Source organism: Aquarana catesbeiana, linkage group LG05, assembly GCF_042186555.1.
Source record: "Aquarana catesbeiana isolate 2022-GZ linkage group LG05, ASM4218655v1, whole genome shotgun sequence".
NCBI classification, from domain to species: Eukaryota; Metazoa; Chordata; class Amphibia; order Anura; family Ranidae; genus Aquarana; species Aquarana catesbeiana.
The window spans coordinates 453,509,625-453,535,869 of record NC_133328.1 but is presented as its reverse complement, the minus strand read 5'-3'; the positions used below and the strand labels follow the sequence as shown (position 1 = coordinate 453,535,869).

Genomic DNA, 26,245 nt, shown 5'->3' with positions numbered 1-26,245 from the left:
GCCAAGGCAGTGTAATAAGCCCTGGAATATTTAACCTCCTTCCTGACCAGAGCACTTTTTACAGTTTGGCACTTCGTCGCTTTAACTGACAATTGCGCGGTCATGCAACGTTGTACCCAAACAAAATTGCATCCTTTTTTTTTCCCCACAAATAGAGCTTTCGTTTGGTATTTGATCACCTCTGCAGTTTTTATTTTTTGCGCTATAAACAAAAAGAGTGATAATTTAGAAAAAAAATTTACTTTTTGCTATAATATCCCCAATTTAAAAAAACAAATTTCCTCATCAGTTTAGGCCAATATGTATTCTTCTACATATTTTTGGTAAAAACAAATTGCAATAAGCATATATTGATTAGTTTGCGCAAAATTTATAGTGTCTACAAACTATGGGAAAGATTGATGGCATTTTTTTTTTGTTTTTTACTAGTAATGGCAGTGAAATTTGTTTTGTTTTTGCAGTACTGCAACATTGCGGTGGACAGATTGGACACTATTGACACATCTTTGGGACCATTGACATTTATACAGCTATCAGTGCTAGAAATGTGCACTGATTACTGTATAAATGTCTTAGTAGGAACAAACAAATCCCTGTGATGGCTCTCGTGCACACGATCGCCTGCCACACGCATTGGGTCCCCCGCTGTGCCCTCTGCGGCTCTTAAAGGTAAACCCGTACGGGGTTTTGCGCAGGGGTGCCATTCTGCCCCTGTAAAAAGACATGAGTCGATTGGAAACCGGTTAAGCTTACTGGTCCTTAGATATGGTGGGTACATTCGTTTTTCTTTTCTAACACAATTTTTCCCATTTTAAATGGTAATACCTGGAAGTGCTGGGTGTTGTAATTGGCTGAGGGGAAAGAGCAGCATTAATGAGGGAAGTCCGAGGGTTTTCGTGCGGGGGGGAGAGGCTTGTTGACTGGAATTTGCACATTGAAGTGTAGTATACATTGCCACATTTTCTTTTTTTTCCTAGTAGTGTAATTATTCATGCAGTGTAATTATGATCCAGCGTGTAGTCACAACTTCTGGACACAGACTGATGTGGTGCTGTTGGTGGCGACATTGTTCCAAATTATACTCCCAGCTAGTTGGAGTAAGCATTCTACCTTCCCCTTATCACATCACAGCTTTAGCATTACTTACAGCTGTTTAGAAAATGAACTGTTCATGTTGAATCATTTTGTACAGCTATGATGTGACTTAGATCTGTTATGTAACTTTTCTTTGTGTCTTTCTGTTATTTTATAGTTGCCGTGCTCATTCTCCTATGATTGCAGTGGGTAGTGATGACAGCAGCCCTAATATTATGGGAAAAGTTCAAATCTATGAATATAATGAGAACACTAGGTAAGAGAAAAACTTTGCATTTTACCAAATTTACATGATATAAATTTTGTCGAAGTGGTAATACGATATAGGCCTAATGATTTGTCTAAAATTTGATAGTCATCACAAGCAAATTAACTAAATCCAAAGTTAGATGTTGAAAGCTAAAACATATGTAAACTGCTGGACCAATTCTCTAGGGCCTCCCGGGCCTGACAGTTAATCTCTCAATCCCAAATCTTGAACGTGAACGTACCCACAGTAGTAATGACAACCTAGAAAAGTTAAGCTCCACCATCAGATACTTGGGTGTTGAACTCCACCTGACGGTAGAACTATTACATGAGGCTTCTCCCCACAGTGCTCTCTTCCAATCTTTACCGATCACAATCCGAAAAGATCACCTGAAAAGTTTTCAAAGCAGACTGACAAAATTCATTTGGGGCTCTGCAGGTCACTGTCTTTCGAAGAAAGACCTATACAGATCTAGGAAAGAGGGTGGACTTGGGTGCTCCTAACCCTACTATGGTATTATCAAGCGGCTAGGCTCACACAATTATCTATCATATATACGTGCGTAGAAAAGCCTGATTGGGTGCAGATAGAGGAACAGGCGGTACCAACGCACACATTGGACTTCCTCCTCTGGTGTCCACCGAAAGATCTCCTCCAATTATGTCCCCAGTACTCTCTAACTCCATCCCCCTCTGGGATGGCCTAAAAAATCATCCCGCCATATCATCGAGGATGACACCACTTGCACATTTTTCACAACCCCAAATTCCCACCGGGAATGGACATCAAACCTTTAGTTGGTGGTTGGACAAAGGATTATACCACATTGGACACTTCCTCACTCCTCAGGGCCCACTCTCACTCAGCTACTGCAAAAGCAAACTGGAGATGCCAGATTCAGAGCACTACAGATACCTGCAGATCTCCCGCTTCCTAACTAAGCTTTGGCGCACTAAGCCCATGGCTCCATTCATAACAACATATGAACAATGGTGTGGCCAGGCCACTGAGCAAAGGGGGGGGGGCATCTCAGTAGTTTATCTGCCACTTGCCTCAGACAACTCCAAGCTCCCTTTATATGCTGACCTGGGAAAAAGACTCGGATCAGCTGGCGCAAGGACAAGTGGCACAAAAACGTCTTCCGGTCTTACAGACACGTGTAATACCGCTCTGATCGAAGCAAACCTTAAACTGGTTACCAGATGGTACCTTGTTCCAGCGAGAACTTTCCTTCCGCCTCATCTCTGTGCTTTAGGAACTGTGACGACTATGGCTCCATGATACACATATGGTGGGAATGTCCAAAAATCGTGGGGTTCTGCAACAGAATTTTCTATATGATACGCAAAGTAACGGGTAGTGCGTTCCCAAGAATCCCGCCATTTCTTTACTTAATGAGGGTATTCCGGACGTATCCAAACCCAATCATTAATTTCTCCAATCGCCTTTCAGGACAACCTTGGAGAGATCGCAGCTCCGCCCATTTTCCAGGAAACACATGCAAGCCTTTAAATCCCTCCTCTTACACCATGGCCTCAGTTATTGTGTTTCCTCTGCCATGGTGGAAGTGCATGCTGGAACCAGGGGGGCTGCGCTCCCTCCAGGGTAGAGGGGAAAGGGCTTACCTCTAGTGTTTTTTTTCTACCTGGAGTGCAGGGACCATCCCAGCACCCCCACACCCCCCCGGTACAAGCAGGGGGTGTTCCGGAGTCTCCAGTCTCTCCCAGCTCAGTGGAGCAGCAGCAGGTCGAGGCGTCGGTGTGTCCGGAGCCTGAGGTATGGCTCTCCTGACGTGCGGCATATTCCACATTGTGCGGTTCCGGGTCCTGGCGGGCGGGTGATGTCGTGGGCAGGTGACGTGGATTCCTGTGTGGGCGTGGCGACAAGTGGTTCCGGTCGCCTGGGACGCAGAGGCCAAGGGGGCAGGTCTATCAATCGGTGCTTCCGGCCATCGTTGATGATGCGGGAGCCAAGAAATTTTAAAACGGGAGGTTTTCTCATCCCCCACTGCGCTCTCTTCTAAGATGGACGAGAGACTGTCGGCAACGGTGGAAACCAGGCATCGATCAGGCCCAGGTAGGAGGGGCACAGTGGTGCCTTTATTCTTCTCCTTATGGGCTTATGCTGTGACTGTTCTTTATGTTCCTCCCTGTAGGGAGCCTGTTACTGCAGGGTCAGAGGTTACTTCTCTCGGACCCTGCAGTTTGATATTGGAGGTTTGCTATGTATGGGTTGCAACACTGAGGGGCATCTCTCTTTCTTGCCTATAGCTGGTGGTGGTCTGTGTTTTTCCCTAAGCACTAAAGGGCAGGAAGGTGTTCAACATTTTTAGTGAGAAGCCATTGCTCTCGTTTCAGGAAAAAGTTTTAGGGAAAATGAAACATTTGAACCCACCAAGTCAGAGGAAATGCCCTTCATGCAAGAATTCTCTCAGGCAAAAGGCAGATCCTGTATTAAGGATCTTGTCGAAGAGGAAACATCCCAGCAATATAAAGACTTGTTTTCCTCAGTACGTGAACTCAAACTCATTGGGTTCAGTCAAATCGTTGCTGGTCCAGCCAGCAGACCAAGTTGAAACCCAGAAACCACCATCTAGTCCCAGGGCATCTACCTCTAGGCTCGTGGAGGTTGTAGACTCAGAGGACGAGGGGGCAAGTACTCTTCCTTCCCTCAGGGATTCAGAGGATAAGGTAGAAGAGGAAGACGATAGCCGAGGCTCTAGGTACAAATTGTTTGTAGAAGAAGTGGATGACTTTTTGAAAGCGATTTACACGACCCTCGACCTTCAGGCGGAGAAAGTACAATTGTTGGTTCACGATAGAATGTACCAGGGTGTTCCTAGTCCATAGAGTTCTATCGGACACGGTCAAGAAAGAATGGAAGGACCCTGAAAGAAGCCCTTTCCTTCCTAAAACCCTCGAGACGGTTTCCCTTTGAAGACAACGAGTGTGAAGTGTGAAATAAAAAACCGCGGGTGGATGCCACATTTTCACAAGTGTCCCGTCGCACAGACCTAGCCTCTGAGGACATGGAGGGTGCTGAAGGATGCGATGGATAAAAGGGCAGACTCCCTCTTGAAAAAGGCGTGGGATTCCACGTCGGCCAGCCTCAAACCAGCCATGGCTTCCACGGTGGTGGCAAGAAACCTAGAATGCTGGGTGGAAAAACTGAAGAGTCATGTAAAGGCGGAGACGCCACGAAAAGATCTTTTGGAAACCTTTCCGTTAATTCTAAAAGCAGTGAAATACATGGCTGACGCATCAGCTGAATCAATAGATGGTAGCAAGGTCAACAGCTCTGGTGAATTCAGCCAGACGTGCTGTCTGGCTAAAAACTTGGTCGGGCGACAGCCTCCAAAGTTAAATTGTGTGGCCTACCCTTTCTCGGGGGATCTTCTTTTTGGTCCAGACCTGAAAACAATCTTGGACAGGACAGCTGAAAAGAGAAAAGCTTTCCCTTGCCAAAAAAGAAACAAACAGCTAAAAATTTTTGTGCTGTTCAACAGCCCCGTAAGAGTAGGGAAGATAACAAGAACCTTTGGGCCTCCCAAAAGGGTAAGGGTAGAGGAGGAGTTTTCTTTAGATCTCCCCCAGACCAGCCCCCCAAAAACAAGTGACAGTCTTGTCCCATTAGGGGGAAGAGTATCTGCCTTTCTCCTACAATGGAACAGAAGATCCTCAAGCCTGTTCATAAGGAATGTTATATCTCAGGGGTACAGTCTGGAGTTTTCAGAGCCCCCTCCCCAAGCAGATTTTACGTTACGGCTCTTCCAAGGGATCAGGACAAAGCTTCGGCAATAATTAAATTATTACAGGATCTGATTCAACAAGAAGTGATCGTCCAGGTCCCGAAACATCAGGAGGGCCGAGCCTTTTATTCCCATATTTTTTTTGGTGCAAAAGCCATCGGGGAAGTATTGATTGATTCCGAACCTAAAGATCCTAAACCAATCAATTTGTTACCTACACTTCCACATGGGCACAATCCATTCAATAACAAAACTGTTGACTCCACTGTATTGACAGGAATAGAATCGCCTCAGGAACTAACTTTCCTACAAGCGTGGGAAAGAGACTTAAAGCGGGGGTCCACCTATCTATCGTGTGTTTTTTTTTTTTTTTTTTTTTTTTTTTTTTTGTTCATTCACAAACTTTTCTTCTCATGATTATCTACTCACGTGTTCTGTGTAATAAGTCCACCTGTGTCCGATTTCGTTGTAAAGAATAACTTATAAAATTCACTGAAGGCGGTTTCCATCTTCATTGTGGGCATTTGAAGCCCACAAGCATGTATTTCCTGGATGCGGTGAATGCTGTGCTCCCAGCATTCACCGAGATGTTGTGATGACGCTGTTGCACAATGCATGCTGGGAAGCCTGAGACTAGCTCCCAGGGGACTGTGGGAGGTCTGGGAGAGGCTAGAAACGCGCCTACTCCCATGGGAGGAAAACCAGGAAGTGCTAAGAAGATTAGAAAAAAAGGTAATTACGGCGATTTAAATTTTTTTACACAGCATGTCAGCATCTAGGCAAGGAAGAGAATGCATAGAGATAATGTTAAAAATTTTGGTGGAACCCCGCTTTAAGGACATCATTCTCCCAAGAACAGAAGAATAGGATCTTAGTATTTAATCAAAAGGCTTCAGTAGCAAGCAGATATCGGGAGGGGGGATATAAAATCCTTACCAGATGGTATAGGACGCCGAATGTGCTACATCGGATTTACCCCCAGGTGTCAGAGGTATGTTGGAGATGTCATGAAGAAGGGACAATTCTACATATCTTCTGGGAATGTACGAGAATAAGAGTTCTGGGAAATGGTTGCAGAAGCTAATAAAACAATAACAGGATTCTCCTTGGGAAATCGGCAACTTTTTTTATTGCTAGATTTCCCATTATCAGTGGAAACATTTTAAAACTCGCTGCTGAGACACCTTTTAACAGAAGCTAGGGCATGTATCCCTGCTCTGTGGAAAAAAGACAGCTCTCCAACTAGGGCACAATGGTTGGCCAGAATTGTAGAAATACAACAAATGGAAAATCTTACTTTGACAATGAAAGACCAAGATGAGAAGTACCAGACAACATGGGCCCTATATTTGGACTGAAGTGGGGAGAGATGGAGGGGAGGGGAGAGAGGGAGGGATCGAGAGGAGTTCGTTTTTTTTTTTTTTTTTTTTTCATTACTCTGGGATAGGGAGGGGGTAAAAGGGGAATTTGTTTTTGTTTTTTTGTTTTTTTTTTGAGCAATGGGTTAATAGTAGAAAAAGGGAATTCACAAGGAATTCAAGTGTCAATTAAAGGTAACATATGATGTGCTGATGAATAGATTTACTTAAGACGTATTAAGCTGGCACTATATGAGTGCAATGAATTGTATTGTGAAACCCATGAAAAAAAAAAAAAAAAAAAAAAAAAAACTGTTGACTCCAGACTGCTTCATGACATCCCTAGACTTGAGGGATGCTTACCTACACATCCCCATTGCTCAGGCTTCCCAATGTTCCCTCCAATTCGCCATCAACCTGGGGTCATCGGTTTGGCATCTTTAGTTCAAAGCTCTGCCTTTTGGACTCTTATCTTGCCCCAGGATTTTCACAAAAATTGTGACGGAAGCCCCAGAGTTAAGAGGAATTTCCGTCATTCCCTATCTGGACGACCTGTTCTTTGCGAACCTAGGGTGGCTCCTCAACCTGGAGAAGTCGAATTGCGGACTCTAAGGAACAAGTGGTGACAAATCTGCAGGTATCAGACTCGCCTCCAGAACCTAGGGTGGCTCCTCAACCTGGAGAAGTTGAATCTAGAACCAAGACAGGAAATTATGTTTCTGGGTTATACCATAAACTCGGTGCTCCAAAATTTTTTTTTTTTTGTTTACCTCAGGCAAAGTTGGAAAAGATCTTTTCTGCAGTAAAACAAATTGACGAATAGCTCAATCTCAGTCCGATCGGCAATGGCAGTATTAGGACTTCTCACTGCATTGATCCCAGCCGTACAGTGGACCAGATTTCATTCCAGACCACTCCAGTTGAACATCTTACAGTCATGGTTGCATCAGGTTTCATTGGAAAAGCAGATCAGACTTACCTCGAAGGTAAAGTGAGCATTCTGGTGGTGGAGGGGCTCGGTCAACCTGACGAAAGGTCTCTTTTGGGTCTTTCCACTAGACAAGCGTCTAACAGACGCAAGCTCCTGGGGTTGGGGAGCCCACCTGGACGGTCTAACTTCTCAGGGGGTTTGGTTCAAGACAGAAGCCTGAAAGTTGTCAAACTGGCGGGAACTAAAGGCCATCTTTCTCGGTCTCCTGGCTTTTCAACAGGCAGTGAAGGGACAACACGTGCAGGTCCTTTCGGACAATATGACCGCTGTAGCATACGTGCTCAAGCAGGGAGGAACCAGGAGCAGAGGACTTATGGAACTAGCCAGTCATCTACTTTCCTGGGCAGAACAGAATGTGGCCTCTGTTGGCAGTTCACCTAAAGGGTTCTCAGAATCTGCTAGCAGACCTACTCAGCAGGAGCAGAGTGGTGGAAGCAGAGTGGAGCCTGAATCAAGAAGTTTTCTTAATGACCTCCAAAACTTGGGGGCAACCCCAAGTAGATCTGTGTGCCAGCCAACAGAACTCAAAGGTTCAGGAATTCTTTTCTTCTTCACCAAGAAGACCAGGCCATAGGTATAGATGCTCTCGCGCATCCATGGCATTACCAACTGTGCTATGCCTTTCCCCCTCTTCCCTCTGATACCAATGGTCTTAAGGAAATTCAGAGGAAAAAAAACATGATCCTGGTCACTCCCTTTTGGCCAAAAAGACCATGGTTCGCAACACTACTAAATATGGCCACAGAACCTCCGTGGAGGCTGCCGCTAAGGAAGGACCTTCTAACATGGGGATCTGTGTTTCATCCGGAAGCAAACCGGTTACAGCTAATTGCTGGCTTCTGAGGAAGATCTCCTTAAATCCAAGCGTTTATCAGATTAAACTAGTAAAGACCCTACTTTCCAGCAAAAAGGAGGTAACTCGGGACATATACCTCAAGGTCTGGAAGAAGTTTAATTTCTATTGTACCTCTAAAAGCTTTCAGGTAAAAAATGTTGTGTCAGTCCTTGAATTTCTCCATAATGGAATGGAAAAGGGACTGGCAGCCAGCACCCTAAAAACCCAGGTGGCGGCTCTTTCAGTTTATTTTGAAAAAACACTATCCAGAGAAGTTTTAATGTCAAGATTCTTCAGGGCACTAGCACGAAATAGGCCGGTGGCCCTCAAAAATTTTCCCAGTTGGCACTTCTCTATTGTTTTACAGGGTCTCACGGGGGCTCCTTAAAGAGCATCCTTAAAAAGTTTAGTTCTGAAAACAGTAGTAGCCATTACCTGGGCAAGAAGAGTCGGCAAGCTTCAGGCCCTAGCAGTCATGGAACCTTTTCTTAAAGTATTTCCAGATCGAGTGGTTCTTCAGACAGACCCAGCTTTCCTGCCCGGTTTCTTCAAACTTTCATTGCTCACAGGAAATAGTGTTGCCCACTTTCTCCTCGACTCCTTCCAATCCAGGAGAAGAAGCTTTTCATACTTTGGGTGTAAGGAGATTCCTGCTTCATTTTTTTTATCAATCACTAAGGAGTTTAGAAAATCAAACGCCCTGCTTTTGTGATTTTCTCAGACTCGCGTAAAGGGGAGAAAGCTTCCAAAAGCAATCTGGGCAGATGGCTTAGATGGGCGATTATGGAAGCCTATGAAGCTAAAGGAGAAATTCCCCCCTTAGGTATTGCTGCTCGTTCCACGAGATCAACGGCAGTTTCCTGGGCCGAGAGGGCCAATGCCTGATCAAATTTGCAAGGCGGCTACTTGGTCCACCTACTCAACATTTCTCCGACATTATAGGTTGGACTTACTGTCTGCCGCAGATCAAGCCTTCGGCAGGAAGGTTCTGCAGGCAGTAGTCCCACCCTAGGGTAAGTTTCTTGGTTATTCTCTCCAAGGTTGTCCTGAAAGGCAATTGGAGAAAGGCCTAGTTAGACTTACCTGTAACGGTATTTCTAAGAGCCTTTCAGGACAACTGGTATGTCCCTCCCTTTGTATCTTAGGCGTGGTTTAAGTGTTATGGTTGTTTGTGGTTTTCTGTGCTTTGTTTTCCAGTATGACAGAGACCACAAAAACTGAGGTCATGGTGGAAAAGGTGGGATTTAGATTTCAATTTCTCTTTATTAAATAAAAAAAAAAAAATCAATACCTTGTCATTTATACAACATTTCATATTCCTTACAATCAATTAAAAGTATCTCTAATACAGTAATTAATCTCTTATCATTCCCCTCTCATCTTTTATTTCCTACTACTCATCCTAACCCCCATACTCACACAAAAAGAAGGGAAAAAAAAAACCCTCCCTAGATCTGTTCCTATTATTTGAATTTTAGCACTTCTTTTGAGAACCTAAACTCATCCCATTTTTGCCATATTTCTGGCAGTTTTTGTTATATACCCTTCTTCTCTTATCTGTTTTTCCATATACTGGATTTAGTTCATTTCACATATCCATTCTGCATTTGTAGGCCCATCTTCTCCTTTCCATTTTCGTGCTATTATTGTTCTAGCCGCAGATGTCATGTAATGCAAGATGTCTTTTCTAATTTTCTTTATTGGATCCCTTGTCAGCGAGAATATTGAGATTTCTATACTTGGTTTTACTATTTCACCTGACACTTTCTGGTAGATCTCAAAAATCTTATTCCAAAATTCCTTCACCCTCTGACAACCAAACCAGATGTGATCCATGGTCCTGCTCTCCCTCTTACATCTCCAGCAGGTCTCTGTATTTGTCTTCTTCATTTTATTTAATGCTACTGGGCACCTATACCATCTCATTGCTATGCTATCTTATAATTTCTCTCCTGATATTTATTAGCTATAGTTGTTTTGTGTAGATCAAACATTTTCCCCATTCTTCTTCTACTATTATGTCTCCCATTTCTTTTTCCCAGTTTTTCATTCCTGTTAGCTCTCTAAAGGGACCAGAAGGGAGTAGTAGATCATATATCTTTGATAGTTTCTTAATTGGATCCTTCTCCTCTATTAGAATTTTTTAAAATTTAGTTAATGGTCTACTTATCTTCAATATTTTACCTTCTATAAATGATTTTAACTGCTGGTATTGTAGCCACTTATTTTTATATTCAAATCCTATATCCTGTAATTTTGGCATTTTCCCATCCTCTAGTATCTGTTCCAACCTTATGTTCTCATTTCTATGCCACTTAAGGTATTTTGTAACCCCCAGAGCTGGCGGGAATTCGGGGTCCCAAAACAGCGGTGTCATGGGGCCATCTATTGTAGAGAGTTTCTCCCCCTTTATTAAAATATCCCAATCTTTTAATGTAGCATTAACAAAAATTGTTCTTCTTCCTTTTTTTTTTTTTTTTTTTTTTTTTTTTTTTTTTGGTCTTAATTGGGGATTTATCCATGGGAGAAACCTCATTTGTGGACCTATTGTTTCTTCTTCTAATTTAACCCATTGTTTGGCTTCTTTATTATGATACCAATCTATAATACTAGTCAGTGATGCTGCCTGTAGATATTTTACAAAGTCTGGTAATGCCAATCCTCCAATTTTTTTTTTTTTTTTTTCCTAATTAATATTTCCCTCTTAATACGGGGATTTTTATGAACCCATATAAAACTCGCTATAGCTTTTTAGGAGGAAAGAGAGGGATTGTTTGAAAAACATATAATAACTTTGGAAGTATATCCATTTTAACTATATTCTTGCTGTCCAAGAGTGTTTATCATATTTTTGTAATAACTTAATTAGTTTATAGATTGTCGCATCATAATTCAAAACCTGTAGTGAGTCCAAATCTTTTGGATTCATACCTAAAAAATATTTAATTGCTTCTTGTTTCCATTTAAACGGGAAATCTTTCTGCAGAAGTGAGTATGTTTGTTCTGTTAATGATATGTTCAGCATCTCAGATTTATCGTAATTAACTTTAAAATTACTTATTTCCCCAAATCTCTTAAATTCATTTATTAAATTTGGTATTGTTATTATAGGATTAGTTACATGTATTAACAAGTCCTTTGCATATACGGCCTTCTTGTATTCTTTATCTCACTTTTTATACCTTTTTTAATATCTTTATTTTTCCTTATAGCCGTAATTAGATGTTCCATTACTATTATATATAGCAATGGAGAAAGGGGGCATCCTTGTCAAGTTCTATTTGATATTTGTATGTATTCTGATAGTATTCCATTTCTTCTCACTTTAGCTCTTGAGTTGGAATATAATGCGACAATTCTATTATACATTTTTGGACCCATCCCTAATTGTATTAATGCTTCCTTTAAGAACCGCCATCCTACCTTATCAAATGCCTTTTCTGCATCCACAGTTAAAAGGCATGTCTGGATGCCGGTTCTTTGAGCATATTCAATCAGTGTACATGTTTTTATAATATCTTTAGTAGTTTCCCTTCCCTTCATGAATCCCGTCTGATCTAACTTAATATAGTTAGGTAAAATGGGTGTTAATCTGTTTGATTATAATTTTTGAATATATATGTATGTGTACAGTATATATGTGTGTGTATGTATGTGTGTGTGTATGTGTGTGTATATATATATATATATATATATATATATATATATATATATATATATATATATATATATATATATATATATATATATATATATTTTGTATGTCTATAATTTTTACATAACGTATGGTATTTCTCTGGCTTTGGGATTAATATAATATGGGCTTCTATACTTTGCGGTGTAAAAGTTTGTGTGTTGAATATAGTTATAAGTTTTCTTAAGAACAGGAATAATTAGATCTTGAAATATTCTATAGAATCTGGCAGTATACCCATCCGGTCCAGGGCTTTTTCCCGGGACCAGTGTGGTAATAGCCTGTTGGATTTCTTCTGTAGATATTTCTCTCTCCAGATCCTCTATTTCTTTAGAAAACCTAAGCAATGCTGTCTCTTCCATACATTCATTAATTTTCTCCCAGTCATCTTTTTCCTTATTTGCCAGATGTGATCTAATATTGTACAATTTAGAATAATATATATGGAACGTTTTGGATATCTCTAATGGGTCATGGGTTAAATCCCCATTTGTTTTTAAAATCTTTACTATAGAGGTCAGAGATTGTTGATTCTTTAATGTTTTCGCCAATAGTTTACCTGTTATATTACCATGTTGATACCATTGTGTTTTATTTCTATCTCTTAACCAGAGGGATTCCTCATCAAGCACGGTTTGTAGTTCATCCGTTTTTGTTTTTTAAATTTATTTTATCTATTGAGTTAATACTCTGCTTATGTTCTCTTTCTAATTTATCAATTTCTCCCATCAGCTGGGATTTTTTTTTGTTCTTTTTATTTTTCTTTTTAATCTTGAACTGTGCTTGATGAACACACCCCTCAGGACACACTTTAGTGCTTCCCACTGCATTGGGATTGATGTTTCATCTTTTTCATGGATAAATAAAAACTCTCTTTTCGTTTTCTCTATATCCTCTTTACATTCTTTATCCTTAAGTAGGTTATCATTTAATCTCCAAGTCCCCCTTGATTTTACATGTTCTGTTATCCTAAGTTCCAAATATATCGGGGCATGGTCTGACCATAAAAAGCCTCCTATATCCGTTGAGGGAGTCAGCATCATTCCAGAATGGTTAATAAAGAAATAATCTATTCTATGATATGAATCATGTATGTTTGAATAATATGAATAATACTTTTCTTTTTGGTGTTGGGCCCTCCATATAGCCACTAATAAAAAATGTTTCCAATAAATCCTTAAACTCTTTTAGGTGGCCATTTTTTCTATATGTGTATTAGTTGTATCCATATCCATGTCGATATCCATAATGGAATTGAAATCGCCCCCTAGGATAATTATGCCTTCCGCCTTCTCCATCGCCTTTGATAAGACCTTTACCCCGTTCTTAATTTGATCTTGATTTGGTAGGTACAGATTTACAATTGTGAAGATTTTACCATATATCTTCACTTTTATCAAAAATCTACCATCCTTTCCTTTTATCAACTTGCATTAACTGATGGGGGACATCTCTATGAAGTACTATAGATACCCCTCTTGATTTGGAATATAAGAATGCGTTTCTTGAAACAGAATAATATCTATTTTTTGTTTATTAAAGGAGTTTAATATTTGATTTCTTTTGGAGGTAGAGTTTAGGCCTCTTGCATTAAAGGAACATAATTTAATCCCACCCAAGGGAAAAAAAAAAAAAAATTAAATAGAACAAGAAAAAAATAAACCACAAATACACACTTAACTCACTCACTTCCCCTTTCAACCTGGTTCTATTTGACTTCTATTAAGTCTTACTTACAAATGTAAGTTCCCTAATGAGGGGGGAACCGGATCTACTGTTTCCAATCAGCCGCCCAATCGGTTGGCGCATGCCGTTTTTTTTCTTTTCCTTAGAATTTATCTACCCTTTTTCCTGCTTTATTAAGCTGTTCTTTCTAACCTTTAACTCTTTCCCTTTATTCATTACTTCTCCATTATTACTGTTACCATTATAACCCTTTCAACCGGTATCGGGTTCCCTCCCCCGTAAAATCTTTTCCTTTAAAAGAGGCAGTATAGGCTTATAATGGAGAAGAAGGAAAGGAGGAGAGAGGGGGATAAAAAAAATTTTAAATTAAAAAAAAAAAAAAAAAAAAAACCCAACCCCCCCCCCCCCCCCAAACCCACAGTGTATTTTTTCTTTAACCATCCATATTATGATCCTAAAGCTTATCCTTATTACATAACTCATCCCCTTATTAACTCTTCCCCTTATTAACTCTTATCAGTATAGTGTCCCCTAATCCAACCATTTAATATTCAAAGTGTTGTGCATATTGCTCCTATATTTTTGTAAACACAGTGCACTAATAAAACAGGTGGCGGACCCAAAGCGATCAGCCTCCACAGTCCGTCTCCACTGACAAACGGAAGCTTCCGTCCGGGTCTGCGTGCTGTCTCCCGGCTTTATCCCCAGGTTCAAACTGCGGTACCCCACAGGCAAGATCCCCGCTCTCCTCCGTAGCACCTCCACTCGCTCCAGTCAAAAGCAACTGATGACAGGTATGGCTGGCGGGTTCACCCGAGTATATCAGAGTGCATAGGCATATATTCAAGGCTGGTTATAGGATAGGTATGTTGCCTTAATCCTGGAAAGGCTCCATGAACAGCATCCTTACAAGCGTCCGTGCAAGCCTTCTATGCTGCAGAATGCTAACCTCCCGACCTTACTGAGCAGCCATCTTGGTCAGCAGCTCCTCCCCCCTCTAGCGCTGTGAGTTCGGAAGAGGAGGGATTTAAAGGCTGCATGCGTTTCCTGGAAAATGGGTGGAGTTGCACTCTCTCCAAGGTTGTCCTGAAAGGCTCTTAGAAATACCGTCACTGGTAAGTCTAACTAGGCCTTTTCTTCACCCTTCTGGTAACTAAATTAACCATAGCTAAAGCTTGGAAACAACATCACGTATCCTTTACAGCCGCTAAAAGGAAAATATCCTGGATTATGGCCCAGGAAAAAAATGGTGAGCGCCTTAAGATACGGCGGCTAAATTCGAATCGGTTTGGGGACAATGGGCCGCATATGTAGGAATTTCCGACAACTGACTCTAGACAGGTTACGGCAGACTGGGGTCATCGGGGATGGCAAGACGGGAACACTTCCTTTCCTCCTCTCTCTTCTTCTCTTTCGTATCTACTCTCCTACTTCTCCTTACTATATCAATATATTTTACGGTATCACTCTCAATATTAGGTATGATGCAATGAACTCCAGGACTAACGTTTGATCCCCCAGGACTAATGGTCCGTTGAAGAATGCGGTTTGGTTGGTCACTATAACTAGGGAGGAGCTTTGCGGTTTCATCATAACTTGTGAATTATCCTTCCGCTCTAAGGTTATCAGAATAAGTTTAATAGCATTTGTTATAAACTTCAACACTACCATGTTAACCTATACTAGAATATCTTCAGCAATATCTCTTGCTATACCCCCAGATATCCAAACCTTGTTTACCATTATATCGTTGTACTATTTTATACATCTTATTCTATGCTACAAAAGAAATAAAACGCATTGAAAGAAAGCTAAAATAAAAAAACAGAAAAAATTTTCACAAGGGATTTAACTTTTAGTCATTAGGATGTATCCCTTGTGCCGATTCCTCTTTTATTAGTAGATATCTTCTGCCATTCATGCCTCCCTTTATCATTGCTGCTGGGGTTACTATGGGGTTACTACCTTCATACTATGAAGGGCTGTCACGGGCTCAATAGGAGAGCGTAAGTATGCCTAACTTTTCTGCCCAACTGCTCCCTTCATTGACGCCATATTACATATTATATGATTTGAGAACGGGCAGATTGCTTGGCCCTCTCCTCTCGCCCAGTAGTGTGTAGCTGTAGTATATGACATTTATGAATGGAGGAGCTGGGCAGAAAGGGTCAGCATAGTCAGGCTCTTTTGTTAAGCCTGTCACAGTCCCTTGGCTGTTTAACCCATGCCGATATGGTGGGGAAGGCATCAATGGCAGAAGATAACTTCTAACACAGGGGTCTGCAACCTTTTTCCACTAAAGGGCTGGATTCAATGTATGTGAATGCATGGAGGGATGCATTCACCTGCTAATAAATGAAGATAGTAATCTTGACCCCCTTCTATATTACACAGCCCTGCATTTCTGGACCCTTTTATATTACACAGCCCCCCGCCCCACTTATGTTAAAATTGTGCACACTCGTGGAATAGTGACAAACTGTGTAAAAAAAAAAAAAAAAAAAAAAAATCTCCATAGACGACTCTTTTTAAAAATTTCTACAGGTTTCCAGTTTAGAGTTAGAGGTTTTGTGCTCACTCTTATGATCATGGTGATACCTTACTCGTGGTGTTTGAACACTGTTTACATTTGAGGTCGCGACTTGTGTATACGTTCATTTCTGCGCGCGAGGTCAGAGGAATGCGGCTATTTATTTGTTTGTTTTTTTTTAACACTGTCCCTTTTTAAAAAAAACAAAACATTTCTGATCACTTTTTTATTGCGGTCAGAAGGAATGTAAACATCCCTTATGACAGGTACTTTTTATGGAGAGATCTGGGGTCTAGAAGACCCCAATCCCTTCATTGCATGTGAAATCATTCAAAACACCAAGCTTGGTTGTTTTGAATGCTGTCGGGTTTTTTGGGGGGTTTTTGTTTTTGTTTTTTTTTTTTAATTTGGCGCCTTTTAAACCGGAAGTTATGTAATGACATTGTTTCCGGGTTACTAGATCCGATCGAAGCTGATTACGGCTTTGTTCGGGTCTCTGGCCAGCTGGCCAATGGGCTGGCTGGTTGCTCTGGTCTTGCTACTTGGGATAACAGCTGAGTGGCGGCTTAGCTGCATTGTTTATCACGTGCACTGGAGGGCCAGACATTTGGTGGCGGGCTGGGTGCGAGCCATAGGTTGCTGTTATGTCCCTTGGACATTGGGTCTCTCAGGGTGTTGCTAGCAATGCTGCCAATATCCACTCAGAAAGTTACACACAGGCTGGATGCACTTCTTAATCAGGGAAGGGTTTATTACTCGCTCAGAAAGCAATGTACATTCTTACATGGAGGAGTCATAATACAACAGGTCTCCCTCCTAAGTATCATGCGGCTGCTTCCAGTCCCTCACACACTCGTGACTGACTTCCTGGTACAGCCCCTCCCCTAGCATGCATCAGGAGAAGGGGGTTAAGGGTCACAGTGATTCTGCACAAACATTGGTTGCCGACCCCTGTTCTAACAGAAAAGGAATCGGTACAAGGGACACATCCTAATGACTGTAAATTATATCCGGTGTTAATTTTTCTTTTAGCTTACCCCTTTTTTTTTTTTTTTTTTTTTAACCACCCGACATCCGGCCGTAGCCGAATGACGGCTACAGCGCGGATCTCAATTCCCGGGAGGCCGTCCTATGACGGCCTCCCCTTTCCTCGCTCACGAGCGCGCATCGGAGAAATTCTGTTTCTCTTCTGTTTCCCTTGGACACAGCCAATCACAGATCGCTGTAAATGGCCAATCACAGCGGCCAATAGCAGCGCGATCGCCATGGCCATTGAGCCATGATCTCAAATGTAAACATTTGAGATCATCTCTCATTGCCGGCTCTCTCCTCACACAGACAGCGTGTGAGAGGAGAGAGAAACTGTAAGCGATCTGTGAGTTTGCAAAACGTTTTTACAGTGCCCACCTCCTCAGTGCCCACCTGTTCCACCTCATCAGTGCCCATCAGTGCAGGCTTAGCAACTATGTCCAAAAGAAGCTTTTCCGCCGAGGAGGTGTACCAAATACTGTCCCAGGCCGACGAGAGCAACGGGGAGCTCTTTTTCGGATTCCCTTTCCGACTCCGATTCTGAGTCGGACATAAATTATGAGCCAGTCCTCAGTAGTGGAACACTGAGTGACTCAGAGGAGGAAGATTTTTGGCCCGCCAAACAAAGGCGTTCTGGTGCGGAGGCAGTGCCATCCGCCAGCACCACAGTGCCTTGGCAAGAAAGGCCAAGGACCCATGCCAGCCTTCCCTATGCCCTGCAGAACCCCTTGTGGCTTCCTCCTAATTCAGGAGAAGCCAACATTCCCCCTTTCACTGCCCAGCCAGGAGTCCAGGTGGACACAGAGAATTTTTCCCCAATAAATTTTTTTAATTTAATTTTTACCGAGGACATGCTATCAAATATTGTGGCCCAGTGCAACCTTTATGCACAGCAATTTATTTTGAATAATCCAACGTCCTACTATGCCCGTCCCTATGAGTGGAGAGACCTAACAGTGGAGGAGTTGAAGGTTTTTTTAGGGCTCACATTTAATATGGGACTCACAAAAAAAAAAAACACTTTGATGTCCTATTGGTCAACCCACCCCATCCACCACATGCCAGTATTCTCCAAGGTAATTCCCAGAAACAGATACCTCATGATAATGAGGTTTCTTCATTTCAATGACAATACCCAGTGCCCTCCCCGAAATGACCCAAACTATGACAGTCTTTTCAAAATTCGGCCACTTTTAAATTATTTTTCTGCAGTATTCCCCCAGCTGTTTACCCCGGACCAAAACATATGTGTGGATGAGTCCCTTGTTAAGTTTAGTGGCAGGCTTAAAATAAAACCATATATTCCCAGTAAAAGGGCCCGCTATTGGGTGAAGGTATACAAATTATGTGACCGAGTCACAGGTTGCATATATGCCTTCAAAGTGTACGAAGGGAAGGACACCCAGCTGCAACCCCCTAATTGCCCAGACTACTTGGGATCAAGCGGGAAAATTGTTTGGGACCTCATATACCCCTTACTGGAGAAAGGCTACCACCTGTATGTAGACAACTTCTACACATCTCTGCCCCTATTCCACAACCTTCACCGGAAGAAGACGCCTGCATGTGGTACCGTAAAAAAGAACCGGAAGGGCTTTCCTCAAAGTCTGGTCAATAAGAAAAGGAGAAACGGCAAGTCTACGAAACAACGAGATTTTGGCAGTGAAGTGGAGGGACAAAAGATGTCTACATGTTGTCTTCAATCCACAATGATACCTTCATGGAAATCCCCAGAAGAAATGGCACCATACAAAAACCTAAATGCATCTATGGTTATAATTAGTTTACGGGGGGAGTCGACTTGAATGACCAGATGCTGGAACCGTACCTTGCCACAAGACGGACATACCATTGGTATAAAAAAGTCGAAATTTATTTTTTTCAATTGGCCATATACAATTCATATGTAATTTATCGTAACTCCACCGAAAAGCCCCAAACGCTTCTATGGCTACCAGGAGGAAGTGTTCACTGCCCTTATATTCCCGAACGGCCCACCAGAAAATATCCGATCAGATGTTCTAAGTCGACTCTCCGAACGCCACTTTCCCGATTAAAATCCTCCCAAACCAACAGGCCAACGACTGCAAAAAAATGTAAGGTGTGTACCAGAGCAGGATTCAGAAGAGACACATCTTTTTATTGTGCACAATGTCCTTCTGAACCAGGCCTCTGCGTAGGTGAATGTTTTCGCCGTTACCATACATCAATAAATTATTAGTGAAGTATGGTAAATGTAAGCCTCCGTTCCTGCAATTTACCCTCACACCCCTTATGCCACTGACCCTGGCTTGTTATTTGACCATGCTTCTGCCTAACGATTCTGTATATACCTCTGCCTGATCTGGAACTGACCTTGGACTGTTATTCAACCATGCTAATGCCTAACGATTCTGTACATACATCTGCCTGATCTGGAACTGACCTTGGACTGTTTGACCATGATATTTGCCTGCCACTTGGACTGATCTTGTACCCTGCTACTGGACTATTGGGATTCAACACAGGGGTCTCACATATATGTGAGGGGCTCCAGAATTGTTTTTCTGGATGAAGAAAACAATTTTTTTTTTGTTTTCTCAATCCTAGATTAGGGTCTGGAGACTCGGAGGCTTCTAAGAGATTTGGGTGGGAGAAGCCTCTACCCCTGTCCCCATTCTGTCCTGAACGAGGCCCTACTTCTGCCTGTAGGACTTACAGCCGTCATGCCTCTGCCTGTCACACTGACCACACCACATGGACCTGCCCACTACCAGGACCAATATTTTTGGCACTGCAGACAATATCTCTGCCTGCACTGACCCTGGACTTTATATGGACAGTAACCCTGCCTGCTGCCTGGACAATTGTGTTCGCCGCTGCTGACCAAGTCCCTGCCTGCTGCCTGGACCAGTGCTATCCTCCTGTGTACAACTGAGCTACTACAACCACAGGTAATCTTTTGTTTACGCTTTGCTCAGCATAATGTATTTTGGGGTGTAATTCTTGGTATGTGCATGCTATGTGTCCCTGGAACACCTGACGGTGTTCCTTGCATGTTGGATCTCTGTATGTGGCCAGGCTGTGTAGAAGTCTCACACATGTGGTATCGCCATACTCAGGAGGAGTAGCAGAATATATTTTGGGGTGTCATTTTTGCTATCTAAATGCTATGTGTTGGAAATATCTTATAAACGGACAACTTTGTGTGTAAAAAAAAAAAAAAAAAAAAAAAAAAAAAAAATTCATTTTTTTCCCACATTTTTCAAAAACTTCTGTAAAAAAATGAACCGTTCAAAAGACTCATTATGCCTCATAGATTATATGTTGGGGTGTTAGCTTTCCAAAATGGAATCATTTTGTGGGTGTTTCCATTGTCCTGGTGCTCCAGGGGCTTCAAAAGTGTAATAGGTGGTTGAGAAATGTGATGTGTAATTTATGCTCCTAGAACACCTGATGGTGCTCCCTGCATGTTGGGCCTCCGTATGTGGCCAGGCAGTGAAAAAGTCACACACATGTGGTATCATAATACTCAGGAGGAGTAGCAGAATATATTTTGGGGTGTCATTTGTGGTATACACCTGCTATGTGAAAGAAATAAGCTATTACAATGACAATTTTTGTGGGGGGGGGGGGCGCGATCTCAATTTTGCAAAGAATTGTGGGAAAAAATACAACTTCAAATAACTCACCATGCCTCTAACTAAATACATTGAAATGTCTACTTTCCAAAAAGGGGTTATTTGGGGGGCATTTGTACTTTCCTGGCTTGTTAGGGTCTCAGGAAATAGGCCACCAGTACATCAGATGTGATAATTTTTTTATGATTTGCACCATAGCTTGTAGACCCTAAAACTTTCACACAGACCAAATAATTTCCACAAATTTTTGGTTATTTTTACCAAAGATATGTAGCAGTATAAATTGTGGCCAAAATTTATGAAGAAAAATTACTAATTTGCAAAATTTTATCACTGAAATTAAGAAAAATTTGTTTTTTTTTTTTTGTTTTTTCAAAATTTTCGGTCTTTTTTTCATTTATAGCGCAAAAAATAAAAAACCAGAGGTCATCAAATGCCACCAAAATAAAGCTCTATTTGTATGAAGAAAAGGACAAAAAAATTTGGGTACAGTGTTGCATGACTGAGTAATTGTCATTCAAAGTGTGAGAGCACTGAAAGCTGAAAATTGGTCTGGATAGGAGGGGGGTTTAAGTGCCCAGTAAGCAAGTGGTTAACCAACAAAAACAGTTTCATCAGTGCAATACAGTTCAATACCATGCATCTCAACAGCAGCAATACACAACATTGTATCTTCAGCAAGTTACAGTATTCCTCATAACCAAGTGCGCAACCAACATTTATTCCCAATAGTCTGTTTGCTACCAGATCCACTGGGGCAAGCCCCGATACATCTAGCCACGGTGCCCATATTTTCCCAAATTTGGTTGCGCTTCCCCTATGCTGATATGTTTCTCCATTCTCAACACTGTAGCTTACCTCTTTCTAACTTTGGATTCAGTTAACTTGCGTTTGTATAGGCTTGTGATGACTGCCATATTTTTCTAATGAAAAATGCCTGTTTTATTTGTACTTCATTTACTTGCACAAGTAATTTAAGAGGCTTTTAAATCTTATTTCTTTGCAGAAAATATGTAAAAGCTGAAACTTTATTGATGATCACAGATCCGGTTCATGATATTGCTTTTGCTCCGAACTTGGGGAGATCATTCCACATCCTTGCAGTTGCTAGTAAAGATGTCCGAATTTTCACCATGAAGCCTCTAAGGTGTGTTCTTGGGGTAGAATATTCAGTTCAAAATGCTTTTTTAAAAATGATTTTTTTTAAATTCTGGCACACCCTTAAGTATTGCATGTACCAGCCACGGACTGTGGGGAGGGGTGGGTGGGTGTGTGTGTGTGTTTTATTTATTTATTTATATATATATATATATATATATATATATATATATATATATATATATATATATATATATATATATATATATATATATATATATAATTTTTTTTTTTTTATTGTTTTTTTTGAATAGAACAAGTAGTGTTTAAAAAGTGTTTGAATCTTTGTCCTGCTAAGATGATTTATTTTCAGTTCTGCAAGTGAGAGGAAATCTCTCCAAGGTGGGGGTGTAATAGGAGGCAGGTCTGATTTTATTTTTATTTTTTTTTAATGTGTGTATATATTTATTTACAGAAAGGAACTGACTTCTGCTGGGGGTGTGACAAAATTTGAAATTCATACAGTGGCACAATTTGATAACCACAATTCACAGGTATGGCGAGTAAGTTGGAACATAACTGGCACCGTTTTGGCATCGTCTGGGGATGATGGAACTGTTCGGTTATGGAAAGGTAATATTTCATTTTGAAGCAAATGTTGGCTTATTTAACCGCTTCCCACCCGGCCTATAGCAGAATGACGGCCGGGTGGTGGTTCAGTTATCCTGACTGGGCGTCACATCACGCCCTGCAGGATAACAGCCGCCACGTGCCTGTGGGGTCGCGCATCGTGGCGATCGGTGGTGGTGCGGTGTGACACACCGATCTCCGCAAAGAGCCTCCGGCAGAGGCTCTTTACCATGTGATCAGCCGTGTCCAATCACGGCTGATCGCAATGTAAACAGGAAAAGCCAGTGATCGGCTTTTCCTCACTCGCGTCTGTCAGATCTGTGGCTGGGGTGGGGGGGGGAGGGGGGAAGGGGTCTGCGCTGATTGTTTATCAGGGCAGCCCCACCTCGGATGCCCACAGTGGACCACCAGGGAAGTTCCTAACATGTGGATGGCCAGGTACATCCCCCAAGGCCGTCCACATGTGAAAATTAATGATCCACATATGCCAATCAGTGCCCACAAATGGGCACTGACTGGCACACTAAAAATTAGTCATGCCCTGCAATGCCACCCATCTGTGCCTGCCTATGAGTGCCCATCAGTGCAGCCATATCGGTGCCCGTCATTGAAGAAGAAAACATACTTTTAACAGAAACAAAGAAAAAAAAAATTTTTTCAAAATTTTCGTACCTTTTTTTTATTTGTTGCGCAAAAAATAAAAATCACAGAGGTGATCAAATGCCACCAAAAGAAAGCTCTATTTGTGGGAACAAAATTATAAATTTGTTTGGGTACAGTGTAGCATGACCTCGCAATTGTCATTCAATTTGCAACCGCGCTGAAAGCTGAAAATTGGCTTGGGCAGTAAGGTGTATAAGTGCCTGTATTGAAGTGCATAATCAACAGCAGTCTGTCAAGGTACATAACAGTTGGATTTGGTGTAGTGTGTGTATATATAATGGATACGGGTTATCATTACATAATTGTAAAATGTTTTAGGGAGTTGGTGTGTGAAATGAATGCGGTGCTTTAGAACACTACATGTTTGGCATGGAGACAGAAACTCTCATCCACAGGTGTTTTCAATGCTAACTTTCTGTTTTCACATTTTCCTGTAAACTTTAAAGCAATGTTAATCCCTCCAGGTTTTTCTAAGCACTTTCAGCAGCCAATTTTAGTTACGAGTACATCGCTTCTTTATCTTAATCCATGACTATGTTCCAGTTTGTTGCCTCCATGACAGCTGCCCCAGGTTTCCTGCTTCAGGGTGGCACCTCTCTCTTGCTGCATCCTATGGAGCCACCCTTGCATGCAGGGACTAGACTTGTCTCCCTGCACAGTGTACAGCATTAGAAACATACAGCCTAGGATGGCAGGGCAGGCCTGTGCGTCTTCTGGTCAGTTTCAGGTACGATTTCAGCCAAAAGTTCGGGCTGAAATCGGACCTGAAACGGTGAACAGGGACGTACCGAACTCCTGCTTTGAACCTGCTGTGTGCTGCGGTGTGAACCCAGCCTCCATGGCATCCCAATCTTAGTCCGCAGGGTTCAATATTGAGTTGGCCCACCCTTTGCATCTATAACAGCTTCAACTCTTATGGGAAGGCTTTCCACAAGGTTTAGGAGTGTGTCTATGGGAATGTTTGACCTTTCTTCCAGAAGCACATTTCTGAAGTCAGGCACTGATGTGGACTAGAAGGCCTGGCTCGCAGTCTGCGCTCTAATTCATCCCAAAGGTGTTCTATCTGATTGAGTTCAGGACTATATGCAGGCCAGTTAAGTTCCTCCACCCCAAACTCACTCACCCTTGTTTTTATGGACCTTGCTTTGTGCACTGGTGCGCAGTCATGTTGGAACAGGAAGGGGCCATCCCCAAACTGTTACCACAAAGTTGGAAGCATGAAACTGTCCAAAATGTCTTGGTATGCTGACACCTTGAGTTATTTTCAAGCCCAAGCCCTGAAAAAACAACCCCACACCATAATTGCGCGTACACACACACACACACACACACACACACACACACACACACACACACACACACACACACACACACACACACACACACACACAATTTGGATCAGTGCACAAAGCAAGGTCCATAAAGACATGAATGAGTGAGTTTGGGGTGGAGGAACTTGACTGGCCTGCACAGAGTCCTGACCTTGACCTGATAGAACACCTTTGGGATGAATGAAAGCAGAGACTGCGAGCTGAGCCTTCTCGTCCACATCAGTGTCTGACCTCACAAATGTGCTTCTGGAAGAATGGTCAAACATTCCCATAGACGCACTCCTACAGCATCTCACAAAAGTGAGTACACCCCTCACGTTTTTGTAAATATTTTTATCTTTTTTATGTGACAACACTGAAGAAATGGCACTAAGCTACAATGTAAAATAGTGAGTGTACAGCTTGTATAACTGTAATTTTGCTGTCCCCTCAAAATAACTCAACACACAGCCATTAATGTCTAAACCGCTGGCAACAAAAGTGAGTACACCCTTAAGTGAAAATGTCCAAATTGGGCCCAAGTTGTCAATATTTTGTGTGGCCACCATTATTTTCCAGCAATGCCCTAATCCTCTTGGGCATGGAGTTCACCAGAGCTTCAAAGGTTGCCACTGGAGTCCTCTTCAACTCCTCCATGATGACATCATGGAGCTGGTGGATGTTAGAGATTGTGCACTCCTCCACCTTCCCTTTTGAGGATGCCCCACAGATGCTCAGTAGGGTTTAGGTCTGGAGACATGCTTGGCCAGTCCATCACCTTTACCTGAGCTTATTTAGCAAGGCAGTGGTCATCTTGGAGCTGTGTTTGAGGTCGTTATCATGTTGGAATACTGCCCTGCGGCCCAGTCTCTGAAGGGAGGGGTATCATGCTCTGCTTCAGTATGTCATAGTGAACGTTGCATTCATGGTTCCCTCAGTGAACTGTAGTTCCCCAGTGCCGGCAGCACTCGTGCAGCCCCAGACCATGACACTCCCACCACCATGCTTGACTGTAGGCAAGACACACTTGTCTTTGTACTCCTCACCTGGTTGCCGCCACACACGCTTGACACCATCTGAACCAAATAAGTTTATCTTGGACTCATCAGACCACGGGACATGGTTCCGGTAATCCTTGTCCTTAGTCTGCTTGTCTTAAGCAAACTGTTTGCTGTCTTTCTTGCGCATCATCTTTAGAAGAGGCTTCCTTCTGGGACGACAGCCAAGCAGACCAATTTGATGCAGTGTGGAGAGTATGGCCTGAGCACTGACAGGCTGACCCCTCACCCCTTCAACCTCTGCAGCAATGCTGGCAGCACTCATACGTCTATTTCCCAAAGACCACCTCTGGATATGACGCTGAGCACGTGCACTCAACTTCTTTGGTCGACCATGGCGAGGCCTGTTCTGAGTGGAACCTGTCCTGTTAAACTGCTGTATGGTCTTAGCAATCTTATAGCCTGGGCCATCTTTATGTAGAGTAACTATTTTTTTTTTTAGATCCTCAGAGTTCTTTGCCATGAAGTGCCTTGTTGAACTTCCAGTGACCTATATGAGTGATAACACCAAATTTAACACACCTACCTTTGTTAAAAAAAAAAAATGAACACACCTGCTCCCCATTCACACTTGAGACCTTGTAACACTAACGAGTCACATGACATAGGGGAGGGAAAATGGCTAATTGGGTCTAATTTGGACTACTTGG

General features: G+C 42.2%; 1 protein-coding gene across 1 annotated transcript in view; it reads left to right on the top strand.

Moving 5' to 3' along the window:
- The window catches only part of CEP192 (centrosomal protein 192), a 417,077-nt gene that overhangs the window by 25,370 nt on the left and 365,462 nt on the right, over positions 1-26,245 (top strand). The window contains 3 exon segments of the mRNA XM_073632810.1: positions 1,253-1,351; positions 21,843-21,983; positions 22,410-22,567. Of these exon segments, the coding sequence (XP_073488911.1) occupies positions 1,253-1,351; positions 21,843-21,983; positions 22,410-22,567 (398 nt within the window).